A 15,837-nucleotide genomic window follows, 5' to 3' on the forward strand; every position below is an offset into this window, starting at 1 on the left:
ATCGTGTATATAGATTTAATTTAATAATTCAAGCATCAACTTAAAGCAACCAAATTGCTCTCTTCAAAATCTCTTAAAATCATGAAATATTAAAATTATGAAGTATTAGGCACGTTTGTTGTTATTTATGGTAATAACATCATAATTTTAACAATTTAACAATTTTAGTAAAGTTTGCATTGAAAGAAATTGTATACAGAATTATGCATTCCTCTGATGATATTATTATGTAACAATTTTTAGTAATAGAGGAAAGTTGGGAAATCAGTTCTTGGATAATATAAAATGAGGCTATATTCTTCCATTTAATCAGCAACGTATATAATTTCTCGTACTACGTGCGTGAATTCTAAATTGCAGACTGTTACCTAAGAACCTGCAATATTTCGCTTTGGCTCACTCGACGAGGATTAAAGACGCAAAAGAGATAAGCGCGAGCCAAATCATAGTCGCTACTGCACATCAGTTACTCCCTTGCAGTTACTCTGCACCGATGCATTGTTTCCGTTATCGCGGTCGATTGGCAACTTGCGCAATCATAGCCATACGCGATAGATTCTTTAAGCACGCATCGTATACTCGCATAATGTAGGAGCACAACACGTGGGCATGGATATACACATGAATTTATCAGCATATAAAACTACTGTTATAGCAAGCACTCTGTGTTTATTGCTCATGTTCACTTTGTTTAATAGATTCCTTAAAGCCATTGTTAATAATAATATAATTCCACAGTAATTAATATTTAAAATTAACAGTAGTTAATGTTAAGACTGTTTTTATTTAATTTAAGTGAATTTAAGATTGTTTTAATTAAGATTGTTTTAATTTCATTTCATTGATGATTTAACAAAAATGTAGACATCTCCAAAATTACATTAGTCGACGACATCCTATATTTGATTTATTTTTGTCTGTGTCGTGTTGCAAGTGAATGACGTGATGCCAATGCATGCGGATTATGCAATCATTATCGCGTGCAGCAGTTTCACGGATAGAAGATAAATTTTAATTTTTTTATCTGCATTTGCGCGTGTCGTTTATATTATGAAATAAATAAAATGCGCACGAGTTTTGCTGAATCACCAGCATATCAAATTTTGTGCGATGTGCTTATTATCATTACAGTTTCCTACTTTAACAACAGGGATATATCTGGCATCATCGATGTATCAACTTTAAAAGAATATTAATTTTATGAAAATTATCTCCTCTCTCTCTCTCTCTCTCTCTCTCATCACTAAAACAAAATTTATTCAATGAAAATAAAAGAAATTAAAGTCTATGGAAGATTTAATATATTTTTTTTCTTTTGTTTCTGTTACTTTCATGTCATGAATTGTTTTAAGATCAGAATTATCTCTTCTCTTAATTTTTCTTTTTTCTTGTTTCTAATTTATTAAAATTACATATATTTAGGAGTGTCTAAACTACTATACTAACAGTCAAATTACATATAATTACAGATATAACCATGATGTATATATAAACATCATAGACAGATACATTTAAATATGCATGAAAGACATACGTATTAATGACTGCACGTTATAAATCTCCGGAAGTAGCTATTAACTTGACCAAGGAAGAAATTCAGAAAAGATATCAAGACACCGCAATGATCATATTTAAGGTAAAAAAGTAGGAAAAAAATCAAATCAACCTAGCCCGAAAGAAATAAATTTCTAATTAAGGAATTTTTTCATTGTAGGAGGAACAAAGAAGAAAGCAGGAAGTCATCAATTACCTCAGTTTTGGAAACAGCCGTAGGACAACGGAATATAGCAGTAACGGAAATCATCCTGTCATCATACGTAAACCTGCAGGTTCTATTATTATGCAGGATATTCATTTATCTTCACAGATCTTACGAGAGCATCGTAAACCAGAAGAAAAATGTGCAGTATCTTAATGAATAAAAAATCTTAGAAGTTACTTGTATTCCCTCTCTCTGTCTCAATACACTTAGTTGTTAATGCTATCATTATTCTGTCGAATATGTGTTTTATATAAGATGCCCATGAGTTAAATGGTCAAAAACAAAATGTATATGAAGTGTTAATGACCTTTTATCATTAAATTCGTTAAAGATTAATTACTTCGATCAAAATCATTCACACGATTATATATTCTTCTTAAATTCATCATGTGAATCGAGTTTTCAACTACTTCTCACATTCGTCTCACTCATAAAATACACATTTTAACAAAAACAAGAATCATTTATTTAAGAATGTGCAAGTACCTGTAAAATTCTAATAAGTTCCCATTCTAATACAATTCTATCTTAATCGAATTCGAAACATTAGAAAATTTAGGGTATTCGTACATTCCTATCGCGCTTATCGTAAAATAAATAATTTGATACAAAACGATTTAAAGCAATATATATATATATATATATATATATATATATAAAATAATTAGAAAAACTGTTGTTCTATCACTTACTGAGACGAAAATTATCTGCTCTCTAATGAACGTTATGAAGTTACCACGATTAAATGCAAAAAATTATCTGGATAACTTAAATGCTCGGACATCCATTGAAGCGGCGTTTCCAACGACGGCAGGATACCATGAGTGCGCACTGTGACTAAAACCAAATTGACTAATCACAATTTGTTCATTCGTTAAATAAATTCAAGACTCGTAAGAAAAACTTGTGTAGCATTACGTACCATTTTCTTGATCCGGGAACACTTCGCTTAATAAATGCTTTAAAGTTTTTCTTTGGCCTTCTTCATTCATTGGCTTTATCAACTTCTGAATGTATTTATCCTCATTTGTGTAACATCGGAAAGGTATATATTTAAATCCTTCTTCACTGCTGGCTTCCATAAGCCTACCATTCACTGACCAGAACTGATCAAACTTATCGTTCATAATACCGTTCCACAGTTGCGTATGGTCTTTCTTTTGCATACTAGAGACAATTTGGCCCCTGTGCTTCAAGACATCAGCTTCCTTTATGCAAGAGAGGAAATGTGCTTCTACAACTTCCCTAGAATGACACAAGATTATGGTTATAATCTCGAATCTGTCTAGAAAGAAAACAATGTATTACATACTTATTCTGACAGTGCATTAAAACGTTTTCTGGAAATTTGTCAAAATGGACAACGATATTCCAAGGTAATTGAATGTCATTAAAATAAATGTCCAATAGAACACCAATTGGATAATGCCACTTTAGCGGGATTCCATTAAATTCCAGCCACATTTCGTGCTCCTGTTTGCTGTCGCTCTGTATGTGTCGTATGAAGTGTTTTCGTACCTAAAACGGAGATCAAATCGTGCTAATAAAATTTTTGCACAGCAGAGAAACCAAAATCCTGATAAACACATGCCTTACCTTCTCTGTACATAATGGGAAGTAACTTAATCTGGGTACCATTAGATAAAACGGATCCGGACCTTGTAACTCGCAGGTTTCCTCGGAATCGAGAGTAAAACAAACCGGGATTTTACCATCCCAAATTTCCCGAAGTACTTCTCGATCGTTTGCCATTGCGTTTAAATGCTTTCACTGTAATACATTTACTGCTGGAGAACTATCTCGATAAGGGGTAATCGAAAAGTTGGTGTTAGGTTATGTTTTTCATTCGTCATGGAGCACACAAGACTATAGAGAGGAAAATGTCCAATTCGATTATCGATACGATTATTGAATTTCGATACAATAGTGTTGTTATGACAAAAGCTCGAAATATCAAATAGTAATTAAAAACTCCGTTAGATATTAGAATTTTCTTATTACAATCTTTGTAATAACACAATTTATTATTACTAGAATAAATTTCTTTAAGTTTCTTACCATTATAGATTAATAATTATTTTCAACGCTTACGTTGCTGTTTTATCAACAGAGTTTTGATTGGTTAATAAATAAATAATCATATTTAATATTGAAGTCGTCTTAAGATATTTATTTCTAAAATGAACAGAAAAAACCAAGCTATACAATTTATTGGAGTACAAACCCAGACAGCACAAGAATGTCCTAAGGACATCCGAAGAACATCCAGGACGTGCATGTGTGATATCCTGAGGATATCCCATTTTAATCCTTGGATCTCCTCTGGATGTCCCGAGGAAGAGGAAATGATAACCGTATATGATCCTCTGGAATATCGAGGAAATCCTATGAAATATCCTAAGAATTTCTATAGGATATGTTTGGGATATTATTCGTACGTTTCAAGGACGAAACCCATACAGCACAGAAGCTCCAGGGGACGTCGCAGGGACGTCCACAGGATATATGTCCTAATTGATTTCTGTGCTGTATGGGTATTTATCAATTCTATATATCAGTGCCTCAAAGATAGACACAGTTAAGTCGCATTTTTGTAAAAAAATAGTTTTTTATATTTTATGAATTACTCTCTAAATTTCGTTTAGTGGAATCTCACTCTTTTGGAATGATATATCACTTCAAGCAATAATGATTTCAAAAGAAAAGAAGAAGAAAAGAGTACTGGATCGGTTTTCCGGATGGTTATTTATAAGGTGATAACGCAAATGTTTCTTGCGAGAACGTCACGCCTGACCTGGCCATCTATCGGTCGCTTGATGAATTAGAGGAGGGAATCTCAGGATATCCTGGATGTGTTTAGGATAATTTTAGGACGTTATAAGCTATCTGACATAATATAGACAGGCCAGATATTTTACAAACATCCTGTGGTTATCTAGTGGATATTTATGGGATATTTATATTTTATTACAATATTCAAAATTTCTAATTATGTTAAATATTCTACATAATTGAAAATAATTTTAAATGCATACTAAATTTTCATAAAACAAATTTAGAATCATATCTTAAAACATCCTCGAAATATTCTGAATCGTCCTGGACATATTCAGGATGATCCTGAGGACATTTTGTGTTGTCTGGGAATAATAACACAATTTAAAACATTTACTGGCTGAAAAAGATTAAAAATTCCGTATATGACAGAGATCGACTTGCGGTGAAACACGTCTGTATAATTGGTGGCAGGCAACAGGCAAGTGAATTCAAAAAGAAGATGTTATGATGTTTGTCAAAATAGGCTCATGTATACCAGGTAAGCTTTCGGTATCTTTTTGAAGATTGATCGAATTACTATATGTCTTTTTATGAACATCATTTCAGCTATATTTCTCTTTTCCTCAGATGTTTCTCCTGGTGGAGGATGTTAATCCTGAGGAAAAGAGTAAATTTTCTTCATCGTTTAATTAAGATATTTAATATATATTTTAAATTAGTTTAAAAAAATATTTTAATTCCATGAAAGTTTTGAGCAAAAACTTTTAATTATACAACACATTTAAGTGTATAAGACTTTAATTAAATTAATTAGAATAAAGAAACAATTGTAGTTAATCATTGTACAGAAAATTTGGCGCATGGCAAGAAAACGAATAATATATACATAAATAATGTATTTTTATTGAAATAGTTTACATTTCATGTTAAACACATTTTACTAAACAGAAAAAAGCATTTTCCTGCATACTTCACTTTCCAATATTTTATTTTTCAACATACTTCACTCCTTAATTGACTTTCCATACACGTTCATATAAAGTTCTATATACATATGATACATATGTTTTATTCATATAAAATGTACGATTTGTTGAGGATGCCATTATGTAAAAAGCATAACTCTTGAAATCAAATCCTAGAAATTTGGTATACAAGAACCAATTTGTATTTCTCATTTCTGTATCTGACACAAACATATATTTACAGTCATATAATAAGTTTCCAGTTTTATTATTACCCAGTGAAAACGAACTGCAGTTTTAATGCTACATTAACATCATTTTGACTAGGTCGTTTTCACTGGATTATATATATATACTACTTATACGTACTCACAATTGTAGTTAATAAAAAAAAACTAGAAACATTATCTTGAAAGTATCGATCGAATGAATTAAAATTGTCATTACATCTACAAGTTAGCGTGATTATCTTTGAATAACGCTTTTAATTGACGCAGCTACTTGTAGACAATTACTTAAGTGGATTGAGCAAATTTTTGTCGGAAATTTCTGACTGCTTTCATCTTGCTGTATCGCATTACAGAATATTAAAATATATTTGGTTTCGCAGTCTGATCTAGAAATGGTTTTCGTTCCAGTGATCATTATTCGTATACCAATGACGATCATGATTCATTTAAAATACACGACGTTTCATGTAATTCGCATTTTTGGTGTTGGCTTTCCCAGCCAATTACTCGTTTATTTGTTAATTGTCAAATCCAGCGGCAGGTCTTGTTCCATTTCGGTGACATTCTCATTTTTTACCCTGAGATCTTGGCCGCACGTATTGGTGGCATCCACGATATTGCTCCACATGTTCTCTAGTCCATACTGAAGATCCACCGAGCCCAGCAAGTGTCGAAAGAGCGGATTCGAAGCTTTCATGATGAGATCTGAAAAAATCTTCGTCTGCAAAATATTGCTGTTACTGTGCATGCAACATTTGTGGCGACAACAGCAATCATTACTGGTCTCCTTGAATTCCTCTTTGAGCGGCATTTGTTCCACCTCCATCTTCAGGTCCTCCGCCCGCTTGATCACCGAGTGCCTCACTGGGTCGCAACTGATGGCGTTCTCCTTCTTACAAGGCGTGCTATTGACGATCGATTCAATGTTTCTGTAATCGACCGTGGAGGTCTTGACACTGCTGCATTCCATGGGTTCTTCAGTTTTGATGGGCGTCGATTGCATACCGATGCGCGGTAGCGCATCAGACACTCGACCCGGACTAGTGTGAGGTGACGATACTGCGGGGCAGTCCTTGATGATAGTGGTCCCGGAAGCGTACATAGGATTCACTTGAATCCTATCTGACATGATGTAATTGTCGTCGTACATCCTCGGATAGATCTTCACGTCCCGCTCGTACGGCTTTGATGGAGTCACCTGCTCCTGTTCCTTCCGCTGCTCTTGAAGATTGTACATGTTGTTCCACTCAACGAAGCTTCTTTGTTCCTCGAAGCTGTTGCTCGCCTTTGGACTCGAAACTGACGTATTGCTCTCGATGCTCGAGTCTTTTTTATCCGATTCGGAGTGCGCGCTGCTGCTCTGCTTGTCGGGCGAATTAGCGTCAAACCTGGTTTTCTCTTGAATATTGGTGTCGTCGAAATTCTTCTCTTGAACTTTGTCATTGTTATTCACGTAGTGGCGATAGGTTTTCACGTGTTTCCTCAAGGACGATGGATCAGTGTATCTCTTTGGACAACCCGGCACTTTGCAGCAATACGGCTTGTCCACGGCATGAGTTCTAGTGTGTTTGAATCTGTCTGATGAATTTGAGTAGGCCTTGTTGCAACCTTCGATGGGGCAGACGTAGGGACGTTCGCCGGTGTGAGAACGCGCGTGGATCTTCAGGTTCTCTGCTCTGCTAAAGCTCTTGTCGCACTGATAGCAATGGTGCGGCTTCTCGTTCGTGTGTGTGCGTACGTGGACCAGCATCTTATATCTGTGTATAAAAGAAAGTACGAGTTAAGAATGGAAGAGCGACCTCTATTACATGCACATTAATTTATTCAAAGAAACCTTATTTACCTCGCATTGAACCCACGTTCACCTCTTACGCATCCCTCCCATCCACAGTAAAACAGACCCCGTGGACCAGGTGCTGCATGCAACCTCGAGACATGCCCCGCAAGTTGTTCCAGAGAAGTAAACCATCGGCCACAATTTTGCCATCTATAAAAAAAGAGGATGCCAATTTTATTTTTCTATTGCACGACTAAATGTAACAAATGTTCCATTTTCTAAAAATATTAATCTAGTCTCGTAAAATCGCGACTTGCAACTCATCGAAAATTATGTGCAAATATAGCCGCTTTTTTCTGCCGCACTGAAATATCGACATATGATTTGCGTCACAAGTGTTCGCCGACTCGTCCAATTGATATCAATTCCGGCCATTTTGCAATTGCCGCCGTTTGACATCAGTTTATCCCAAGAGAGACCAGAGTTTAGTAGTATTCCAGTCTACGACAACGAATGCTGCCAATTAAGAGGCACGGATATGTCCGCGGGAGGTCGTAGATCAAGGTAATTTCGAGTGATTTGATGACTAGGCTGCGAGGAGGAAAAGAGGGGCTGAACTCCGTTTCTAACTTCTGGATTTAAGAAATGATGCAAACGATTATGACATATTTTTACCATGTTTTATAACTAATGTAAAAAATATGAACGTGCACGATATGTAATAAAGATTGCGAGAAGTTCAATGTAAAGATATGGTGGACTTTATATTAGATTACAGAGCATGGTGTTTTCTGTGATAAGAGCAAGTGATCCAGCTTTCACGTGTTCATCACGTGGAAAAAAAACAACTTTCTCGTGATAGCTGGCTTCTCTGAAACCGTAATAATATGAGCCCTCTGGTAGTACTCGTTATACTTTTTATTTACACCATGATAACATCAAGCTAACAGAGATTCGATATATCACTTTCACCCATGTAGTCGAAAAATATATGAGTTGCAATAGAAAATATCTAAACGACATATACCATTTAGTGATTCATCATTTTGCGATATCAGTACTTCCTTCTATCGTTTATCTCAAGGCATTATCTAAAGGCAACCGCTATCATTTCATTTTATGTTGAGTCTAAATTTTATCGAAAGTGCGTAGACTTTGGATATAAACCAAGTTGGTTGCAAACGTGTTTACCATTAGAGATACTAATCCTCTTTCCTCAATATAATAAACCGTCTCTAAAATATTGAGTAGACCTGAATCCCGCGAAAACGCACAAAAATAAACAGGAGATCGCGAATCGAGCTCTTATAATTTCTGATAGAATGTTTCAAAATTAATATGGTGCCCGTGGAGATGAATTCTAGAATTTTCTCTGGTATGTGTGGAGTGGAAAGGCCCCCCGATATATCAGCCAAGATAACCGGAAAACTGGTTGGAACCGGTACGCGCGCGCCGCGCGTGTGAGCGCGCACAGACATGGCGCATCTATGCCGAGAGATAAATTAGCATTGTTTAAGAAGAAGAACCGCAAACACGACGTCTGTGACAAAGTGCAAACTTGAAGCGAGACTACGCATTTGATCATTTCAAATGCAGTGCATATAATTTCTTGATAACAGACACGTGAGGTGAGATTATGCTTTACGCGTTGCGCAAAGCATATCGCTTTACCGTTTCAATTTACAATAGCGTTTATCAGATAAATTAATATGTAAGGTAGGGGAGAGGAACAGATGGAGAGATTACACATTGCGAGGTGCTAAGATACGGATAAAAATATAAAAGGGAAGTACAAATTTAAAAATGAAAAGAAACTTAACAGATTATATTGGTTTTGCTGTGATAAGAGAACACGACGTCAATAAAGTATATCGACTGATACAAGAAATTTGTATTGCATTTAGATAACGTGATTTCGTATATCTCGAAGAGCCAACACGGAGCGCGGAATGGAAAACTGTATCTGTACAATTGTATTCTAAACTATAAATAAGCTCTAGACTAGCGCCGAGTTTAATGTGATTTGAATTTGATTATTTAAATAATACATTTATTTCTGTCGTTTAATAATTTTCCTCAGAGTAACGACGCTGCATTCTTATCTTCCTTATTACTATTTTAATTGATCTTTTAGCAAGAGAAATATTCTTGAGCTAATCATTCGATCCAGTAATCTTTGACTTCAGAGATGTTTCAAAGCGTACGAACTAATTATTATTAATTATACGTTACTATTAGAAGATCAATTTAAAACTGTATACATTACAGAAATTTAATGATTCTTTTGCGCTTACCTGCACTTTAATTGTGCGTTTTCGCCAGTCCTGATGGTACCCAATTCTAAACTTGAGCTGGATGCATCGGAGTCGCTGTGTGCTGGACTCGGGGGACCACCGTTACCAAGAGTGCCCGGGGATACCCCCAGCCCAGCCAAGCCAGCAGCCGGTGAGGCCCCTAGTTCTTCCTCGGCCGGCATCCTTCGCGGCCAAACCGGAAGGTCCAGCGACGGTTGATGCTGGACGCTGAAGCTCCCGTAGTAGCTCGAGTCCGGGCTGGTAGAGTAGCCGGAAACCGGGTTGTAAAAACCCGGGACAGCTCCTAGCAGGGTGCCCGAGTAACGAGCCGCACCGTAGGGACCAACGTGAGTTGGCATTCTGCCCGGAACGTAAACGATCATTTTTTTCATCATTTTGCCTCTGATTTTATCCGGCCGATTCGCCGATTTGCCAAAGACGTGCAGATTTCGCTCGATCGTCGCTTTAATTAGTGAATCCGTTTAATTCGCGTTTTATGCAGGTCTAATTACAGGTTTGTATGTGTGGATGTGTACGTATATGGATGTAACTGCCGTGGAAAGTTAGCGGACGCGCCCTGCCTCTCAAAGAGATTTTCAAGTAATTTCGCTTTCCGTTCGCTCTGATTCCGCCGCTCGATTCTCGCTCTAATGATCTTTTACAAGCCAATGTAAAAGCGCATCATGTTAGCGAGCAGTATCATTATTTTAGATAAATCCGTTTTAAACCTTCGGAACTTTCCGTCTCGTTTCAGACGGAAATGGCTGTTTGATGTTTGATTTATTTTACTGTTTCAAAATTTCCTTAATGACAAAAGCATTAATTGCTATGGCCTTTCTTGTAAACTGAATGGATAAAAATCTTTTCTTTTGCTTGTCAAATTAAACTCTGTTGCACAAGAGCTTTCTGATAACGGATTAATATGCTGTTATCAATGAGATATTTGCTAGCGTTTCCTTTTCGTTTGGATTTAAATTTGAATATTTTACTTCTGTTTATAAAATTCTATTTATATAGAACGCTGTTAACTTGATAATTTTGTCTCCCTAATCTTATTGCTCCGTATCTTCGAAAGATTCGCCTCACTAGCGATTTTCGATGACGCTGAGTCGGGCCGTCGTTATCGACGCACTTCCTCAAATACACGAAGCTGAGGAAAGTGATTCGGCCATTTGATTCCGATACAAGACTTTCCAGGTCTTGCTGAGACACTCCTGCTATCTTCCTGAGCACCGTAGGTACGACAAGTCGCCCGCAGCACAATACACACACACCACCTTGCGCACACCCTCTACTACGTAGTCCGAGTCCGTATCGTCAGATGTACTTGAACCGGTTGGACTTGAGTATACGGTAGCTCAGGAATTGCTTGCTGTACTCGATGGAGAACATAACTGGGCTGGACAACCGCGGTAAATGAGTCATGAGACACTGTCGTCGCACTCCAGAGGACAATCCCTGCACGTGTTATTTTGGCGGATTTGTTTAATAATGCTGAGACGAAACTCGATGTCCCTACTCGGTGGAAAACGGCTGAAGTCGCGAGAAGAGTTTAATCGATGCTAAGAGAATCCCATCGTTCCTGGTCGCAAGTGGCTTGCCGTTTGCTGACAGTGATTTCGGAAACGACACGTCGAGAAGGAAAGACGAGCAGGAAAAATCGCGATCGGACTTCAGAACGAAGCCAAATGGATCTTCACTGATTGAGCTGCAGTCGCGCGTCGACCCGCCTGTCCTCTTTGTAGCTGGAAGATAACTGTTTATCAGTAGCTTTTTCGGCAATCTGCGCTCCAATGCCTGATGTGGTCGGACTACGTCGTACGGACACTGCCAACGAGACAGAACGAAACGGAGGAACATCGAACTGATGCGGTGACGGATGCGCACATTTATATATAGTCGCGCTATCGCCTCTATTGCCCCTCCATGAGCATCACCAACACAGCGAAAAGAAGAATGATAACAATTTGTCGCGCACTCCTCGGCGGCCCCTTCGATACTGTCGTCTCAGCAGACGAGTCAGTATCAAGTTGATTTGATGTTGGAGTTAATTGAACAGCGATTTGTTATGAAATCTACAGTCCAGAGCGTATTTGAATCTCAGAAGAAATTTAATCTTGCATTTTTTTTAGTTGCGCGCGTGCGCAAAAGTTATTACAACATAATATAAATAGTTTAACAGCGACTCTCGGATTGATCGTTAAATAATTTAGCAGTTCTAAGAAGAAATAAGATCGGCACAATTGTTAAAACTGACGATGATCACGTGGATGACATCAGGGCAATGGACACGAACAAATAATGTTATTGAAGTCTAATAGAGACATCGGAATTTTTAAATGAAATCAAATTTTACATGAGTGAGAATCGTGATTCATTCCGCTGATGTTTTATCGAGACAAAGATCAACCGCGTTGATCAATGAGTATGAGCAGGACAGATGGGTCTCTGTCACGAATAACGAGACGGGTCGTTCGGTTACCCCCCGCGGTGTAATCATGACCTGCCGAATTCGGCGTGGCCCGTATTGTTGATTTGGCCCATGCGCTTGGCTGCTGATCAGCGCTCGCGAACCGACCAGCGCGGGTGGGAACAAAGTCCGCGCGTATCTTTCACAACTGACGACATGTTATCTGGCGTATTAGCGTGTCGGTGTGAATGAGCGGGCGGCTGCAAGCTGAGTCAACAGACTTCGCCGCCGCGGCCTGGTATAATTTCTTCCCGGCGGCGAAATCACGCGCTCGCGAAAATGACGACAACGTCCCTGAGTGATGGCGGCTGGCTCTTTCGATCCAGGGGGGCCCTCGTCATCAGGAAGTGGCCGGTTGTCGCAGTTTCGAAAGGCGAACTAGTGAAGGTCGCCGTGGACTTCTCGTCTCTGGAGAACACGTTTCTGGCCGATGACGTAATTGATAACGACAGGAGAAGCGATTTGCGTCTTCGTGGCGCTTGGCAAGAACGATTAGAGCATCGACGGCGATCGGCGCAGATATTAGAGTGGATATAAAGAATAATGACATTTGACCGTAGGCGCGAGATTCATAATTGGACGAGCGCGCGCCGATGATGATCGCGATGATCTTGCCTGGGTATGACGTGACCTTAGAGATCAGCAGACTCGTTAGGCAATATAATATTATAGCACCCAGCAAACATATTCAACCTGTGAGGCCCTCGATTACACCGATATGCCGGATTGCTCTTGGCGATCAAAACTGGGTTCAATTTACGATGTAGAAAAGACAGTTCGATGCATTTATCATCATCTATTTGCAACGTGGAACATCGCGTCATACGAGGAAGAACAAATTCCGAATTATATAATTCGATTTGTCACGGATCATTCGTCGTGACAGTATTTATAATAAATGTGATTAACGCAATTTCATAAACATGATTGATCCTTGGTAAACTTGGTAAACACTGGTCACAGACGTTATCTAAATACTCAGAATTAACACACTAATCGGAAACATTATTTTCTGTAATGCTAATGCAAATACTAATCTTTTAAAATCTTTTACTATGCTAGCCATGACAACTGGTCAAGGTAACATTATCTTCACTCCCGGCAGCGTGTTAGAATCATTATCTAGTACAGTAAAATTTCCGTTATTAGAAAACATCAATATTATCTGAATTTTCTATTATCCAAATGTTGTACTATGTGAATTTTATTATTCCAATAGAATATTCTCTTGCAGTATATCTTTTTTCATATTGAAACAGAAATATTTTGCTTAATATGTCTCTTTTGTAATACGAACAATAGAAGTTATTTGCTATATTTAGAAAATGGCAAACGTTTAATTCCTTTTCATGCTTCATTTGGTTGCTGTGTTATATCACATGAGATACAAGTACGTAAATAATTGAACGGTGCGTGTGGAAGTTTTTAGTATTTTAAGAAGAATTTATAGAAGTATGTTATATTGCATGAAGTTAGGAAGAATTTATGGAAGCATACCTCTCAGCTGTAAATTGTAACGCCAAAAGCGATTTAAATAAAAATTCGTTCCTGAGCGGAAAACGCGTTTCTCGTAGACACAACAGATATCGTAAATGCATACGCGTGAGATAATGGTTCATTCTCTCGGATAAAAAATCAGACGAATCTCGTCCCGTTTTCCATCTCGTGTAAGATGATCGCATCATGGTGCATCACACAATCGGCCGATGCTCCGCGAACAAAGCCCGGGAAACTGATTGACTTTCTTCGATAAAGAGAGGATAGACCTGATCTATAAGAAATCTCATTTACCACGCTGTTTTGTTCGCTGATCTGATTTGTAACGTGAGAGTTACGCACAAGATGCCATTTTTTCGTGTATCCATTTATTCGTTTAACGAGCTTTACTCTTATAAAAAATTGGACAAGTCGTGAAGAGTCAAAGTCATTGAATAGTCATGAAAAGCCAAAAGCAAATACCGTCTGGTAGCAATGCTTCATCGTCGGAGTGCTAATTGAACGACAATCTAATCTTGTCGCGACTCAGAATCCGCTGTCTGGCGTTTTGAAGTAAACAAGTACATAAGTTGGGCGTTATCGCCATAATAAGATCCACCTGTTGCTATCAGCACGAGTGGTTCTCAATGTTGCAGAAAAGCATTCTTTTTCTTACTATAACATGATCAAAACATTTACAAAAAAGTGACATTTAATTGCTCGCATTTTTCATCAATGTATTATCAATATCTTTATAACATAAGCAATTTTTCTTCACGGCTGTCTTATTTTTTTTTCTAAGAAAGGCGAAAGAAAGGTTTTACAAAAGCGCGAGAGTACGTGAGAGAACGCACATTCCGGTATTATCGACGCTGACTTCTCGATAACACCGCTGAGGGGGTCCTCTTACATTAACTGCGTCTGATAAGTGAATAAACACAAATTTAACAACACCCATCCATTACGTTAATATCGCGGCTTAATATCACCGTCATTTTTATTGCTGCTTCGTCATATTCTGCAAAAATATTCTTTTATCAGAACCTGTCATCACAATATCTTATAAGATCGATATCATGGAATACTTTACAAAGTAAAGAATTTTAACAGGTTTCTTCGAAAAATTTAATTATATCTCTAAAAACATTATTATAAAATTAATATAAATAGTTAGGCAATTTGTGACAAAGTCTAAAGAATGATATTGCGGAATCGAATATTTCTCGGTAACTCACTATCGATTGAAGAACATAAACGTTATCGTCCTGCAATCTTAACTTGAAAAAAATTATTATTGTGTGCCTCGGTCTCAAACAACCATCCATCGTGTCGTTTATCTTTTTCTTTTGTTAGTTTTATGCAGATCGTAATGCTGCTATTTATAATATCAGTCACTTTCACACATAAATTTTTATTCAAAAGTTGTTTTCATTTTCCGAAACATTTTCAGGCGTTTAATATAAAGCCATTAAAGAAGTTCAGCGACGAAGATCTTGATCAATTCTGCGGACGCGCTATGATTTATATCCACACGTAGGACAATACTCAATTTTGGATTCATCCTCCGAGAAGTACCCCCAGCGACCTTGCTTCGGTGCATTAATAAATACTGTATGGCCTTTTCTGCCCTATCTGGCCTTCCCCTCTGATGCTCCCAACAACTGCTGGTTCCCACCCTTCATCTCGGATGACACCCCACGGACCGGGTTACTGGCGTCGGCGTGCTTTGATCTCGGGGAACGCGATGAACAGGTAGAAGAAATCAAGAGAAAGAGAGAGAGAGAAGAGGGAACGGAAAGAAGGAAGACCCGGGCCCGACAGAGGGAGATTCCACGATGGCCAATGGAAGTGCCCAACTCTAAACTCGAGAAAATATGTTCGGAGTTTTTAGATTGAGATCCGGGAGAGATAGCCCTACTCCCTCTCCCCTCCTTTCTTTCTTCCCTCCCACTATCTTCGCCACTGCTGCTTATGATGTGTCCGAGGAACGCCAAAAGAGATTTTATTTCCCTCCACCGCGCTTCTCCAAGAGGGAGATTCCCTCTCTTCTCCTCTCTTCCTCAGATCTTTCATTTAGATTTGATT

General features: G+C 38.0%; 2 protein-coding genes across 3 annotated transcripts; both read right to left on the reverse strand.

Moving 5' to 3' along the window:
• Nucleotides 1–2,204: 2,204 nt before the first annotated feature.
• LOC105280216 (autophagy protein 5) lies at nucleotides 2,205–3,626 on the reverse strand. The gene is made up of 4 exons (XM_011340553.3): nucleotides 3,359–3,626; nucleotides 3,075–3,280; nucleotides 2,685–3,007; nucleotides 2,205–2,599 (listed from the first exon to the last, which is right to left on the reverse strand). The coding sequence occupies exons 1-4, from the start codon at nucleotides 3,512–3,514 to the stop codon at nucleotides 2,487–2,489; spliced, it is 798 nt and encodes a 265-aa protein (XP_011338855.1). The 5' UTR covers nucleotides 3,515–3,626; the 3' UTR covers nucleotides 2,205–2,486.
• Nucleotides 3,627–5,421: 1,795 nt separating this feature from the next.
• Nucleotides 5,422–11,824, reverse strand: LOC105280215 (zinc finger protein GLI4). Of its 2 annotated transcripts, XM_011340552.3 has the most exons (4): nucleotides 9,807–11,824; nucleotides 7,579–7,722; nucleotides 6,516–7,492; nucleotides 5,422–6,440 (listed from the first exon to the last, which is right to left on the reverse strand). In XM_011340552.3, the coding sequence occupies exons 1-4, from the start codon at nucleotides 10,199–10,201 to the stop codon at nucleotides 6,247–6,249; spliced, it is 1,710 nt and encodes a 569-aa protein (XP_011338854.1). In that variant the 5' UTR covers nucleotides 10,202–11,824; the 3' UTR covers nucleotides 5,422–6,246. The 2 variants fall into 2 exon arrangements, with proteins under 2 accessions (XP_011338854.1, XP_011338853.1); XM_011340551.3 differs by having other exon boundaries at nucleotides 5,422–7,492.
• Nucleotides 11,825–15,837: the final 4,013 nt, after the last annotated feature.

Source organism: Ooceraea biroi, chromosome 6, assembly GCF_003672135.1.
Source record: "Ooceraea biroi isolate clonal line C1 chromosome 6, Obir_v5.4, whole genome shotgun sequence".
Lineage (NCBI taxonomy): Eukaryota > Metazoa > Arthropoda > Insecta > Hymenoptera > Formicidae > Ooceraea > Ooceraea biroi.

Excerpts from the sequence above, each read along its gene's own strand:
- LOC105280215 (XM_011340551.3), bottom strand. The coding sequence starts at position 10,201 with ATGATGAAAAAAATGATCGTTTACGTTCCGGGCAGAATGCCAACTCAC. Across the intron at positions 7,723-9,806 it reads AACGCACAATTAAAGTGCAG|ATGGCAAAATTGTGGCCGAT; the intron begins GTAAGCGCAAAA and ends CTTTTTTTATAG. Across the intron at positions 7,493-7,578 it reads GAACGTGGGTTCAATGCGAG|ATATAAGATGCTGGTCCACG; the intron begins GTAAATAAGGTT and ends TTTTATACACAG.
- LOC105280216 (XM_011340553.3), bottom strand. The coding sequence starts at position 3,514 with ATGGCAAACGATCGAGAAGTACTTCGGGAAATTTGGGATGGTAAAATC. Across the intron at positions 3,281-3,358 it reads TCCCATTATGTACAGAGAAG|GTACGAAAACACTTCATACG; the intron begins GTAAGGCATGTG and ends TCTCCGTTTTAG. Across the intron at positions 3,008-3,074 it reads TTAATGCACTGTCAGAATAA|GGAAGTTGTAGAAGCACATT; the intron begins GTATGTAATACA and ends GTGTCATTCTAG.